This window comes from Varroa jacobsoni, unplaced genomic scaffold (assembly GCF_002532875.2).
Source record: "Varroa jacobsoni isolate VJ856 unplaced genomic scaffold, vjacob_1.0 scaffold_1154, whole genome shotgun sequence".
NCBI classification, from domain to species: domain Eukaryota; kingdom Metazoa; phylum Arthropoda; class Arachnida; order Mesostigmata; family Varroidae; genus Varroa; species Varroa jacobsoni.
The window spans coordinates 18,880-34,350 of record NW_019214056.1 but is presented as its reverse complement, the minus strand read 5'-3'; the positions used below and the strand labels follow the sequence as shown (position 1 = coordinate 34,350).

Here is a 15,471-nt window from a genome sequence, read left to right as displayed (position 1 = left end):
CAACATGATCCGATCTTGCAACAAGATCCGCTATCTCATTGTCAGTAGGTAGTCAGTGCCGGGCGGGACAAGCCTGTTGCGAATTGGCCCCTTTCTATCAGGGCTTAGGACCAGTGTTTAATGCCCAGCGTGAGTTATGAGAATGTCCCCCGATGGGACATTGTTGACTCACCTCAGCTTCAAGATCCTGACGTGGGCGGATGTTTGCTTGCGGAGATTGCGGCCTATCGTCTGCCAGGCGCCATTTGTTATTTAGGGCAGGATATACAAATATTTGGCTTCCCAGAGGCGTAGTTACGCACATAGCATGTACGTGTACAGCGTTGCGAGGCGTCAGGATCTTTTTCGACATAGTTTAGTAGTCTTAAATTCTAACTAGAATACAGGTTGATCTACATTATATAGGTATGTCGAAAGTAAAACAACAAAAAACGGACGATTTCTCTTTCAAATGATAAACGTACGTGTTAGAGGCATGTTATATGCAAGGAATACATATTCATATGTGTTTAGCTCAGCAAAACGAAACATCATTGGGAATTTGTGGCTTACTTCAACTTTTTTCTTATCAGGTACAGATTTGTTTGTTTGTTGTAATGAAAAACAACATTCGACCCAAGTACATCCGCTAAACAAGAGGGAAAGTCGCATTTCTCACCTGTTTATTTATAATTAAATCTATGTAAATAAATAAAAATAAAAGGCACCAATAAAAGCAGCTCTCCTTAAATCAGGTATTTGAGGCTTTCGACGAGACCGGAACATTCGTCGCTGTTTTTGATACTTCTAAACCTAGAAGGGGATAGCTGAGCAGCTCATCAAAGTCCTATACGGTATCCGTAAAATATAAAAAATCACCATGTAAATGTCTATGCACGCTCCATACTCCTTACGAAAAGCAAAAACTTATAGAGAAGTGAGTGTTGTAAACGACGTAAACAGTATATTGCGCCGGTTTGTTGCGCTTAAAACATTTTGCGTATGAGTTCAGAAGGCTAGCGAGATTTCGCTGCTTCAGTCTAAGACGTCAAGATGCTATATTTTGAGGCCACGTGTAAATTAAAAAATTCCGGAAGTCAGCTCTGAAGTTCACTTGTGGGCGTTCCTAAGCGAAGCGTGAAGCAAACCATATAGATTCTACGGATATTCGCAAAAAGGGTATGCTATCAATCTCCGTTTATAAATTAAGTACATGCTTTCCAATTTGACATAACAATCTCGCAAGCTACCGTCGGGGAAGTGTGATATATATACATTGGCCCGTCGTCAAGTTTTAGTTTCTAACAACAGCACGGCATTTAAAAGTCTGAAGAATATGTCTTAAAAAAGTATTCGACAAAGGCGTTCAGGCTAAAAAAGGTTAAGGTATTAATATGATGAGAAGTGTCCGTGCGTTCAAGCGGGGATATGACCTTTGCAGACGATACTTAGCAAATAATCCGTGATCCCCTTGCATAAGCTAGTGAATACCTAAAAACAAAGAAAATGCAAATCTTAACGATCTCCTGTGGAAAATTAGGTGCTAACCCAAATGCATTTGCAGGAAACCCATGCTAACTGTGCAACCCGAAGAACCCATAACATTTAATAAGCAAACAGCCCTAGGCTTTGATTACGATATGACGTTGTACGACGGTATACTAACCAAGGCGGGATCATGTAATCAAACAAAAGTTTCATCTCCAGCCACGAGATCGAGGATCTACAAATGAGCTTATGGCTTTTTGTACGAAGTGCCTGTCTGCTGTTATATATTTGTGTTAAGCATGCCCGTTGCGACGCGCCAGATAAAACGAAATATTTAGAATGTTCATGGAACTATGTTCCACTATGAAAAATAATAGTGTACGTTCAGCTATAACAGGCTGTGCACGTGCTTGCACATTGAACGATAGTACAAAGTTTTCTAGGCATTAACATGTCGTCTTAAAAATTTAAAACACAACAACACAAGAAAATCACACAATATGATTGAAAGCAAAACATTATTTTTCTGGAATCGCCCGAAGGACAATCTTCCAGCTCATTCTCACCCGTAACAGTCAAGGACCACTTCAGAGCCTGACGACATACAGAGTTTTAGCGTTTAGGGGAAAACACGTAAGCGAGCCCAAAGCCGGGTAAGAAAAACGAAACAAAAAAAAAGAGGAACTAGCAACAGCGGAAGGAAATCTATGTCCCTGAAGTCGAGCTATAGCTCGACTTTCTCAAAAAGCTCTTGATGGGTAAACGCAGAGTTATACGTAGAAGGAGTGTAGATAAAGCTACTAATCAATTTCGATTCTCTGTGCGAATTAATAATGGGGCTATATGGGACGGTCTCTACTTACCGCGATCCTCGAGAATACCCATTGCCAAATCATTTGGTGGCAAACACTAAACAGAAGTATGTTTTGTTGAAGAATCAATGAGAACAAGCAATAGTATCACCGACATCCCTTAGCGCCAGCGTTGAAGCCTATTTGCCTCTCGTAATTATCCATGGTTATGGTATGAAAAATTAACCATAATTAATTATCTATAATCTAGCAGGCTACCTGGAACGTCACATCCTCTTATCCTGATCGTCGCCTTTGGCAGTAAGAGTTCGCCAAGAACAAACGTATTTGGCACGTCGTTGACAACATAATAAGCACGAAACTATGATGCCTTGGCATAGCTATATGTGTATTATAACCGACTGGACCGGATTATATATATATAGACGTACTTTAAATTTCGCTGTCGAATTTGCCATCAATGGCGTCGTGTTTGATACTTGTCCTTGATCCGGATTCGACATGTAAGATCACTCGATAAAATCAGCTGAAATACCCCGCTGGACATACTAAACAAGCTGAACTGCATTACGTTTGTGGCTCGTATGCATCTCAAAAAAGCTCACAAAACGAACATTTCGTTTGTTGGAAACCGGACCCGGGCTGACCGACCTAAATTGCCTCTGTCGATATAGTTAGTTAACCGTTCCTTTTGCCGATTTAAAAAATAACGGTAGCTAGGCTTAAATTGTCACAAGCGTAACTTCTATTAAATTAGATTTAGGACGCGTACGACAGGCTCAAGTACCGAGAAACTGAGAACGAGTACAGCTGTTCCAGCATACCCAGTTTGCTTTGAATGAATATTAAGCAAATCAGGTGAAATCATCCGTCAACTGAACGGTCTATGAGGTCGCACGCACAAAGCTCTAGCATCGGCTAAGATTATCTTCAAGTATGGGTTAATTTATGATGACCGAATTATAGATTCTGGGTCGCGTATAGGGCTACGAGGTGTTAGAACCAACTCAACCGACACAATTCAGATCATCCGGGACACTGGAATTCTGCTCAAAAAGGCCAAACAATCGGTTTCATGCATGATTAGCTATTAATCCGGTTTTTTCTTCATCTAGCTAAACTTTTGGTAACTTGGCACAAAATATGATGTCTTTCGCATGAGAATCAAATCAGGAACGAACTTCAACGATGAAAAACATTATTCGTGAATCTACACGCAATGATCACATCCAATATAATTCGATTCAAGTCCTTTTTATTTGCTCTGTTTAATGAAGAAAAGTAAATAAAAATGGGCTTTAGATTCTCGTGGTTATAGTTCCTATAACAGTATAGTCGTATGCCACTTCACAGAGTAGTAACGATCTATAACACGAAACAAAGGATGTGTTTTCTCGACGGGCTAAGTACCTGAACCGAAAACTATCAATACCAAAGGAGGGAGAGGGGTTGTCGAAACCCGAGGCGATTCTCAACCAGTTCATTGTCTGTGGCGCTTTAATTTGGACTGAGGAGACTACCGCACAAGGCCTAGGTCTTTCGATGCTAGAAAAGCCCTATAAAGGACGTGTCTGTATTACGAATATGAAGAAGGGCAACAACAAGGGCCGTATGATTGGCATTGAAAAACAGCCCGAGATGTTAGCTGCATTGGGCTAAGACATGGTGCACCTAATGTAGTCCGTGACCATGTGCAAGCCGTATCACATCGTCTTTTGGGGGCATCACATATTCAACAGAGAGGACATTTTGACCCGGGCACTCGTTAAGCGTTGCACTAGGTTGATTGTTGAAAACACTCAATGGAAAGTATATCCAAACAGTGGCACCTGGGTGCTTCTTTACTGAGTCAGGCCTTATGGCCAACACTGCGACTATATATGAAACGTTCGTAGCAGAAAGCAGAATCAGCGTATGCTGGAGTGGGCTACAACGTCGGTCGTGTAATCAATAGTGGACGCAGTCACAGTGGTGGCAACAGAGCTACCGCTTTTTAAACTACTACGACTATAAGAGAGCTGTTCAGCCAGTAATCGCCAAGCAGACTGTGGTGCGGCAGAAGATATGTTCCATTCTACGGGTGTTCTCCCCCACGGACCAGTGCCCCCCTCCCCCGCGGTGCGGTTCCTCAGCCCTTGACTACAGGAGATATTCTGACGTCTGCCGGCTGTAGAATCGGGTTTAAATTATACCCCAACCCGCTCAGCACAATAGCATGTTGAGTTTTTTTTTTAGTATTAACTAAAGAATACAATACCAACCTAACAGAATAATGACGGCATTGATATCGTTAGCAGACGAACAGTTCATCGTCGTCTCAAAACAATAACCAGCATTTTGATGCATGTTGCATGCGTGTGCACGCATCACAGCTGAGTGCGGCGAAGAAAACTCCTTAAAGCCAATCAAGCAATTTGAATGTACTTGAGGATATGTATCCTTTCGGCCAAGCATAGATATTGACAATATTTATCGTTAAGGAGAGGAGCACAACAGCTGTGAATGGAACGCTTCAACAGGACGAACAGCCACGTGATACTATGACAGTGAAGCAATCCAGATCAAGCAGATTCGGATCCTTCAAAGCATAATTGGTCTTTTTGACTTTAAATGGAAAATGGCCAAGGCTTTTCCTTGTAATGGAACCGTACAACACGCTTCAGCTTCGTGACACGATTCTATCGCCGTGACTGCGAGCTAACTGAATTATGTAGGGATCGGCTATAACTTACAATCCGTTCCCGTGATGGTGCAATGATAAGTGTATGTCTACTAAACTTAAAAACACTTGCTGAGATCGTCTGGGTCAAAAAATGGGCGTAGAGACACTTCGTTTCGAGCTAGAAGAAGCCGCCAGCCGTCTGATGCAATGCTTAGCTAAAGCATAAAAATTTCTACATTTTTTGCCAGCCTTAAATATTAAAAGTGCAGCTACGTCTGTCGGAGCAATAGTAATTCCAGCCAAGCACCATAAGTCGAGCAAATGCAAAAATCTTAGAACTGAATTTATAATGTGACCTAGCTCGTTTGAAATATTATGGATAGAATGAGACGGATGGAGCAAGTATCCAAAAATTGATCAGTATACTTGAAAAAGGCCCTTATTGGAACAGTTGGGGAGATGGGTCTTGCAAACGCAAAAAAACAATGGCACACCTGTTCTTCAAAGTATCAAAACCATGAATAAGGTATATTGCTTGCCTATCGAAAGTTCTTAAAAAAATCAGCAAGATTTGAGGGAATTCGACGGACGGGGTTCGAAGCCTTTTGCAGCCTGGAAATTCCGATTTCCCGACCGCGCTCTAAGCTCAGTAATAAGCGCAATTTATTTGCGATTTGAAGATTTGCGACGAAAATGAACAGGGAAGTTCTGTTATTTAAAGGACACCTGTGTTTTAACTCAATTTCAAGACTTTCAACAGGAGCAGGTCCGGTAAAAGAGACTCGTTTGGCTTTTTCGCAGATCTGAAAGGCAAAACTGGTGAACTGAATCCTGAATTCAAATTTGTGCCCTAGGAGTTCAAATTCCAGCTGCTGGAATTGCGGCGTGTGTACGTCAGTTTTGTTTTTGCAAAAAAATACAATAATGCAAGTACGCATAATGCTTCAATATGATTCTGATATTTAATTCTTCGTACAAGTTATATAGCCATGCGGAAATCAACGTGGAAAAATCGGTAACCCAAGCACTCGGTTTACTGACGAACGAAAGCGCGGAGCGTCTGAAGTACTGATGCCCCGCTATAATGCGTCATCGCCGATTGAGTATCTAGTTAGCGCAGCTTACCAGCCCTATACTGACGGTGCCTTCACAGGATAGCTTTGTTACTCGGAATAACGGAACTGTAGACAGTGATCTTCGGTGGACAAATAATGTTTGCTGTTCTAAGTCATCATGTGAAGCCGTACCGAAGTGGTTTTAGACCTTTATGACGATCCCATAACTGAGCCAGTCTCGGCATTAAGCTAGTGAATTTGTCGGCAAAGTACTTGTGAGCGCTTCAAGCAGCTTCCATTGCCGCCGTTTATTCTACTTCTCATCACTTATAATTGAAAAAGGTTCACCGACTCACTGCTTGTTTTCTCGAAAAAAACCTCTCCCGCTCTGTAACAATCAGCACATACATCGGCCCCATGGGCTTTCGTTGCTGCGGCCGGTGGCACATAATAAAAAGTGCACTTCGAGAAATATTATCATCTATCTCTTCCATCTTCTGCATGCATGCATGCATGCATGCATGGCTTAATTATCAGTTTTGGATTCTTCCACTTACTGAGGTACAAAATCGGCCTCTTCACACTATGGGCAATGGGTAGGTAGCAGGTCTTTTCATGGAGGCAGCCCTCAATGAACTCGTAGTTCAAGCACATCGCACTTTCCCGGTGGTCACAGGGAGGTTTTTAGTTATTCAGCAGAATACATTTGGGGGCGCCCATCGCGAGGCTGACCTGAGACTCCTCTTAGGTGTAGCAATGATAGTCGCCGATACACGAACCATATTCACATGGTGCCACACTTTTCAACGACTATTTATTATCGAATATTAAAAGAGCAAAAAAATAGATTTTCTGAGGAATGAATATCCTTGAAATCTAACGCTTCACGGCAGAAGCCCAACAATGGCACGCAGAATCCTTATTTTTCAAGCGTAAGGAGAAAGAGTTTTATAAACAAAGGATTAATTCGTTGTCTGATCTATAGCAGAAGCGCACATCGTTTTGGCGGTATAAACTGTATGCTATATGCGCCCGTTGTGCCATACGAAAAATGACTGAAAGTACTCCACGATATAACATTATCGATAGTGTTAAATAAAATAGAGCGGCGTCAGTAACAATACTAGTTTGAGAACGCAGGATTTCATAGGCCGAAATATTGATATATCAAGACTTGTATGTTCGTTAATCATTTGATTTCTCTGCATTGAGACTAATTGCAGCAGGGCACTTGATTGACAAATTCTTAAATATCATTGTATCATCTCGATCGGCAATAAGCCAACTTAATTGTATCCTTATCGTAAGGGGGACATAAGCATAAGGCTCAGAAGCTATAGATATTAGTAACACCTGTTGTGACCAGGTTTAACTAGACTACCCAGTCTAGTTTAGGACAGTTCTAAAGTCCTAAACATTGGGTCCTGGGTTGCTGTTAAGGATCAGTTTAAGGGAAGTGCGCTCGAATGCGATAAATGCCGAATCGTGCCTAGTTTTTAAGAGCTAGACGACAGTAATGAAAATTTATTTATCTGACATGGGGAACTAACATTGTTTTAATTTATATTGCTGCGAGGGGATCGATTCGGGAGCTTTGACAATAACCGTAGTCAGGTCGTCATTGTTTTGGCAACCACATCTTTCTTTGTCACAAAAATTCAACTATGGAAAACGCGGTGAACTTTGCTGGCTTTTCAGCGAACCTTAGCATAAGAGCTATGTTCTGCACTCATAACAGTTTGCATCAGTTAATGAATAACTGCACATTTTGTAAGCACGTCGGACAGTGTACAAGGGACAAGGTTTATATATCAACGATAAGCTGGCCCATGTGGTTTTCACTATAATCTACTAAACCTTGGATCAATACGATCTTGCACTTAATATAAAATCTATTTTGACGTCATGGTAGAGACGGTAGTAATCACAGCGCATAAACCTAACGCAAAAAGACATCCACAACCAGCATCTATGACAGGGTTCCTTACGATCTTGACTGCCACTCATCATGCGTATCGTGACTGTGCCGGATCGCTAGATGAGATACTTCATTACTACTAAGTGTTTATAGACGTAGAATTTAAAAAGTAGGCTGCCAAGGCCGGCACATTTCGAGGTGAACGTTTCACACTAGAAAGAATGCTGCACTTATCTGCCTATAATTGCTAATGGATCAGAATACGTTGCGAAAAGGCCACACGTTATCAATCCACGCATCTTAATCAAAGCCTATACTTTTTTTTGCCTACACATCCATTAACGCAAACGACCACACACTCTCGAGTCGCCTAAAGAGATCTTGGTGCTCGAAAACGGCTATGCCTAGCTACGTATCGGGGGTAGTCAAGGATGAGATTATCACTAAGAACACTGTTGTTGGGTAGTCAAAAGAAGACGGTTCTTCTAGCTACATGGCATCAGAGTCCCATATCTGAGCTAATGAGTCGATATCGTTGAGAGATGAGGGGGCAGTCGTGGACGTGGCGTAACGTCTTTATTCTGACTTCAAATACAGCGCCTTGAAAACGAATGAAATATTTGAAGTTTCGAAGTGAACTATGCTCTTCATAGTGGTGGATCAATTGCGGCGGGGGAAGTTGATGAAGTTCTTGTGACAGCTGAACAAAGTTGATACCGAAGTAATCGTGACACCGTCAAGCGACAATTTTAGATTGTTTAGACAAAGCTGGCTACAAAAAGAAGCTTGACATCTAAGTGCCACACGGACTGATGCAAGACAATTCACTCGATCGAATTTCCGACCGCAAAGCTACAAAAATACAGCGAAACTGGGCCATTTGTCACTCAAGTGATTTATCGCAAGTTATTACAAACGGATTACATATAACAATGCGCGAAAAGCTCGATAATCTGTTACAAAACTTGGACTGACGCCAAGAATCGCGTATTATCACTAGCTGCTGCTGTTTCTGGCACTGGTTCGAAGCTTTGCTATCAACAACTGTAGAGTACAATAGGCCGTCAAAATAAATCGGCCGGAACTAGTAGATAAAGATGATGACGACAACGTCGTCCTTCACCATTACCTTCACATAACCACGTACATCTTAAGCTACCCGGCAGCAGAAACCGGACAATTTTAATGCGTATGCCGTCTAGCCCGGATTTCACCCATCAGATTATTACATATTTCGGTCTTTCAATTCGGTGTCGGACGGAAGGATGCAAGCATCACTCTTTACAACCATTTTCCTCGGGAACGACACTTTGTAGTGATGATATTTTGTCTTATCAAAAATATGGACGAAGATCATCGATCGAAACGGCGCATATTTGGTATGAAAACGTTTATCTCAATTTCGGCTCAAAAACCATATCTATCGGTCGGTCTAGCAAACAGACGTATATATGTGACATGGAGGCGAGATCTGCAAGTTCGAGTGAGGGTTGAGATCCGACCTTTTGCTGCATCTGATATTATATATTTAATAGGCATCTTTTTAGATCTGTGAATAGATGCATTCAATGTTTGAGCCACGGTTTGAAAACGATTTAAGAACGTTCTCGTGTCCTCCACTAAACGCCTATAGACGCATTGGCTTCGAGAACGGTTTCCCTCAATGGCTGCGTCCTTCAGGCGGCTGAATTGAACTCGTTACGTGGTCAGCCACGCGTCTAACTTAAGACAGTCGGAAGGAGTACGTCTTACACCCCCGACAGGAATCGCCGATGCCCACTGCGAAGTCTCGAAGTGATGAGGTGAAGATGGGACTGTGCTCATCATGCCAACTTCACGACACACCCCGCACATGGCAGTTGTACAATATAATTCCTCTCTAAATATAGCCGCGTATATTTATAGCCGCATCTCTTTCTACGTATGCACCGGTATTAGTGTCTATTACAGTTTTGCTGTTGGAAGGAAGGGAACGTAACCTAAAATTGAGTACCGACACCGTGTCGCCGGTTTTTAGTGAGACGCGATAATAAAACGACGAGACGAAAATTAATTATCAACTGTTGAGAAGCATAACTGCAAAAATAGTGACCTCGTAAGCTTCCAACAACATAAACAGGTAGCATGTTGTTATCGGCGAGAAGCGTTCTTATTATTGAACATATTAAATATATATATATACGCACGTTGCCAATAGAATATAACGAGCCCCCACGAGCGCTTATAAAGGCGGAGTCAATTTTTATCGACAAAAATTAAACATGTCATATATTACTTGTCGCCTTGCGTAAGCCTGGAAACTATGGCCTATAACGCCCTGCCTCTATCGTAAGTACGCTTACTAAGTGATTGTCAAAATCTCAGCCGAATTCACCGACTTAAACCCTTTCGTAAATAGGCCTTCTAGATCATTCTGAGAATTGGACACATTTCGTAGCAAATATTAGTTTGTCTTATCAGTAGGAAATATATCTTTAGCAATTTATACAATTACTAGAAAACAGTCGGCAACAATGGCGGAATAGGCCAAATATAGTAATATAATATGGCAAAAAAAAACTTAGAACAGCTCGACTCCGGTGAAAACGTATCGTTTTTTTTTGCCCAGATGCATAAATTACACAGGCAAATAGGACAATATGCCTGTTTTTCTTTTCATAGAATTCGAATGGTTTACGTAACATCGGCACTTCGTTTTGTTGCTATCTCAGATGACTGAGGACGGTAGGTGACGTTTCTTATTTCTGCAGCAACTTCACATCGTAGCGTGCCTTCAAAGGTTGTACATAGACTGTTAATGACCTTCGTCGTCTGTCGTTTGTGCCACACCTTTGGCAAACAGCTCGTCGTCGAGTCGAATCGACTTCTATGGGCATAAACCTGGCTTGTCGGCAGCATAGCCTATCGTCGCCATATCAGTCTAACGTCAACAACCAGATCTGATACATTAAAGCCGACGGATCTGAAAGCGATATGATTCTCTGACGCCACTGACCCTCTTGACCGGGAAGAGTCTAATTTAGGATAAAGTGCGTGGATAAGACCCAGAAGACATGAGAATGTTCAGTCGTGCGTATGTCAAATGTGTTTTGTGATCGCGGCCACGATCACTGCTGGAGGTTGCTAAGTGAAAATTGACCGAACTGGCAGGAGGGGCATGATGTGCCACACTATTACACAGGGCGGGGCAAACCACAGCGGGAAAAGATGTAAACCTAGAAATGATAGGAATAAGGCTTATTGCCAGGGAAAAACTAGTTTTTCGGCTAATACGTTAAAGCAGGTCTGCTTTCTGTAAGTGTAAACTTCAAAGTGCTCTAGACGTTATAGATAACGTTTGGCCAAGTAGCCAAAAAAGGCGAGCTTTTCTAGTAGAATTTAAAAGTCGCTACTATTCATCAAGTGGCTAGTCATGAGGTCGCAATAAGTGATGCGTCCTCAGACTATAAAATGAATGCTTCAACTTAAGTTGAGCTCAGATTGTGCTCAACACTAGAAAAAATGGTAAGTTAAAGCGGTTTTGATGCACGTGAATGTTTGTGGAGTCGGCTGGAAGTGAAGTGAAAATCTTAAACCTAAAATCCTATCCATAAACAATGCATTGTGCTACTTGGAAGTACTGAGGATACTTCATAGGTGTCTGTATAAAGTGATCCTGTGTCTTTGTAACAAAACGATACGCGTACAAATTAAAGAAACTTCATGTGCTAATTTTTTACTATTAACGATAAGCCATAGTAGATGCTTTTCTTTCTATATGTGTACACACACAAACACATAGATAAGCTTATTTCATCATGTTGTTCTATATACAATGCAGAAATTTCAGCTCGTATCAATGCTTTGTGCATCGTTCCTGATTGGCTTAACGATAAGTCAAGGCGCTCAAGCACGACTTCTACACAAACGCTCGTTCCTCCAAATGGGCTGTAAAGGTGAATTTGTCCCATCCTTCTTCGCACGTCTGGATCGTGTTTGTGAGGAATGCTTCCAGATGTACCGTAAACCATTTATTTTCGACTCATGCCGGTAAGAAATTTTGCTGTCAGATACCCGTCTTGGAAAACTAACGATTATGCTAATATTCTGATATCTTGCTACATAACCTTGTACAGTTGGGTTGTATGTATCATTTTGTTAGGCGTAGGTCTGTCTAGGTCGTCTTAGTCTACAAGAATCAGTGCTACTACTGAATATTTACACATTAACTTCTAACTTAATTCGAAATAAGCGAGGAAAGTTTTATACAGTTAAAACTCTATAGCAGAATATGCAACGGTATCCTTTTCTCATCAAAACTGTGCGTCTATTTACCGGTGACAGCTGATAATAAAAGTCTATTGCGAACACGATTTATGCCCGTTAACCAATAGTCCTATGAATATATGATCCCAAGGGAAATTTACCTGCTTCTGAATGTTGAAATAGTTCGGATAAGGTGATTTATCAGTGAGGGATTCTTACGGCACGTCTCTCTGGATCATTAAATCACACAGTAGGCGTTTGTGCTTATTAACGGATATGTATGCAGAAGTTTTATGACTGGATCGCCGTCAAATAGCTGGTCGTAGTAGTATGAACCAGTTTCTCGCTTTCGGTGCACTCATCATTCCGGTTAAACGCAGTTGAAGATCGAAGAAGTCGAATTTGCGTTGCCGTTCTATGCCGTTCTATGGAACCGTTGAAGTGGATAGGAGGTCCTAAATGTACATGTTCAGCTACGTATTTCCAATGCTGGATTTATAAGCATTAACTTATTAACTTATTAACTTAATTAACTTATTGGCAGGTAAAATAGTGTTAAAAAGCGTGTTGCTGTTGTTACTGTCTGTTACAGATCGGATTGTTACCGGAATGAGACATTTTTGTTGTGCACTGAAGCCCTAATGCTCCACAAGGAAAAGGATATGCTTGAAAGTATGGTAAATCAACTCTACGGACCTATCCCTTAAATCAGCAGGAGACCAACTGCGTCACAACCGCTACGAGTCTTCAGCTAAACAAATCGGTTACAGCAAACCAAGAGAATATTAATTGGACAAAATTTCTTTTAGCATTTAATACGAAAAAAAACCGTAACTTGAACGCTTCACTCAAATAAATTCACCATCTAGAAAATAGAAATAATACCTACGTTTACCTTTAAATGAAATTTAGGAAAAAACTAGGTTGGGTTGAAGCAAAGGCAACGCTGTTTATTTATGCACTTCTGCGAAGAAGTGGTTTTATTAAAGTTAGCTTAACATTTGATGGTAAGATTCGCATCTCTTGGAAAGAGGCACGAGAGCGTCGTTTACCAATCCCGACTATGACAACTTTAAAAAACGACCCGCCGAGCATGACGACTAAAGCTGTTCGTATCGTAAATCACAACTGTCAGTTTCTTCAAGAATACATTTATCGATGTTACGCTTATGCCTGTCAGGCCACTTATGATACATTTTAACTGTGACTATCATCCATTGGTAAGAATTCAGTGTTGATGGAATGTTTTATCTTTAAAGGACCAACTAATCAGAGGAAATAAAAATAAACAAATATACTATTTGCTGTTTTGTAAAGTAGGATATTAGAAGAACAACAGAAGTGTTTAATTTTTGGTTGCCTTTTTATCAAATATATACATTTACGCGAATGCCCCTCTTTGCCGGGCCTTAGACCCAACCAAACGAGTATCCATATCTGTGAGCGTGTGGAGAATTTACAAACTAATTAAAAAGCGCGTGACGTTAACTTTAAAAACGAATGGTATATAAAAATGCTGGTTTCTATGTTCAACTTCTACGACAGAATAAAAGCAATATACAAGCAACGTATGTGCTTGACAGATCAGCTGCACATATGCTCGTGCGGAAGTTACTTTTTGCCTTTTAGGACACACATAAATCGAAAAAAAGAACTTTATATATATAAAATTTTTTTTAATGTAACTTTTGTTCGATCTCTTTTAATCCGTACCGAATATCACCTAGATATGAATACCTTTATTATAGCATTATAATAAAGGAGTTGATTGAAGGAGGAAGTTACTTGTAATAATCTTCTGGGGCGCATTAAAGACTAAAATATTTACCTTTGGGGGCAAATCCCGAATTGGTTTTGATTCGGGATGCGCTTTAATGTCGTACACGAGTCTGGGTTGCTTAATTTGTATTTATTCCTTCTTGGCACAAATATAGGGTCAATCTGCTAGCAGTAGCTCGTAAAAAATGCGTGAGTTATACGAGAAGCTAGTCTTTAGTTTCAACCCCCCGCCAATATCCAATGGCGCTACTAAGTATAGATAGACTATAGAATATTTATTCTCTCGGCGTTTCGCGTCATAACGTGCCCGGTGGTGGTTGTAAGAGGGAAACTCAAAAAGAAACGCGTATTTGGCTTTTTCATCTTTAGCTTTAGCATAGCAGCACCTTAACAGTATATTCAGCTCCAAAATTGCTTCTCTTTAAAGGGTGCTTCGAGCTTAATGAACTCTGTAACGGTTTCATAATGGAGCTTTTAGATTTCGCTTAAGCGAGAAATTTAGGCACTGTATAAATCGAACGTTCGACACGTTTTGGAAGCGTGTAATTAACTTACGTAGTCAAAATACTCTGCAAGGACTCAATAATTTTCTAATTTTCAGTCCATCTTGTTTTCGCCGCATCTACGTTGATTCGTTTTGTCTCTCGTACACAGACAGCCACTGGATTCACTTTGTTCCCTATCATGCCTAACAAAGGTATTTCGAATTCTGACTTCTGCAGTCAGAATGGGTTTGGCCGAGTTTGCGAGAGAGCTTCAACAAGCGGACGCTTGACGGGAGCGTTTCCGAGAATATGCCAACAGTAAGAAGGACTTTTATGTCTTTCTCTTCGAGTTATAATGAGCAAACGATGCAGCTACCACGTCAAGGGTAATGGTGATTGAGTGAAAGAAAAAAATTTTCACAATTTAGACATCCATGAATGAGAATTTCCTGTAGCTCCTTGTAAGTCCTTTCGACCATGTTAGCAGAAGACTTAGACTGACGTACTTAACTGCTTTACAACAGAGAAATGACAGATATATTATCAGTCAAATGTGCATACTGTATCAGATGAATGTCTCCCATGAATGTCTGAATGATGCTTTGGTTTAGCAAAAGGATATTACGACATAATAGCGCAGAAGGCTTCAATTTGTCCTAAGATGAGAGATTAATTTTGGAGTTCCTTTTGTTGTTCAGTGATAGGTGTACGTTTGATAATGCGTATCGGACTCAGAATATCCATAACAATAAACACACTCATTTAAAAAATCGTGTTACAAAGACGCGTTACGGAACGATATAGAATATATATGATTGATCAATTCGACATGGCTTAAAGGGCGCAAAATTCCATCTTGGAAATAGTTTTAATATATCTGAATATAGCTTTAAACCAATATCAAATTAATGTGCTATACATTTATGTCGACTACGTAAGCCTAACGATCAGATTGCGCTGTTACCTGTTCGGTGTTACAAAATAAATTGGTTTGATGCGATTCAAACCCTATGTGTGTACTTTAGTCTATTTGTATGGTATTAGGTGG

At 40.7% G+C, this 15,471-nt stretch overlaps 1 protein-coding gene across 2 annotated transcripts; it reads left to right on the top strand.

Moving 5' to 3' along the window:
• Positions 1-5,072: 5,072 nt before the first annotated feature.
• On the top strand, positions 5,073-13,845 carry LOC111267165 (crustacean hyperglycemic hormone). 2 transcript variants are annotated; one of them, XM_086971222.1, is made up of 3 exons: positions 5,073-6,338; positions 11,735-11,943; positions 12,752-13,845. In XM_086971222.1, the coding sequence occupies exons 2-3, from the start codon at positions 11,753-11,755 to the stop codon at positions 12,864-12,866; spliced, it is 306 nt and encodes a 101-aa protein (XP_086827348.1). In that variant the 5' UTR covers positions 5,073-6,338; positions 11,735-11,752; the 3' UTR covers positions 12,867-13,845. The 2 variants fall into 2 exon arrangements, with proteins under 2 accessions (XP_086827348.1, XP_022700961.2); XM_022845226.2 differs by lacking the exon at positions 5,073-6,338 and adding an exon at positions 11,398-11,418.
• The last annotated feature ends 1,626 nt before the right edge of the window (positions 13,846-15,471 follow it).

Coding starts and splice junctions, on each gene's coding strand:
- LOC111267165 (XM_022845226.2), top strand. Junction 11,944..12,751: donor TTTATTTTCGACTCATGCCG/GTAAGAAATTTT, acceptor TGTCTGTTACAG/ATCGGATTGTTACCGGAATG.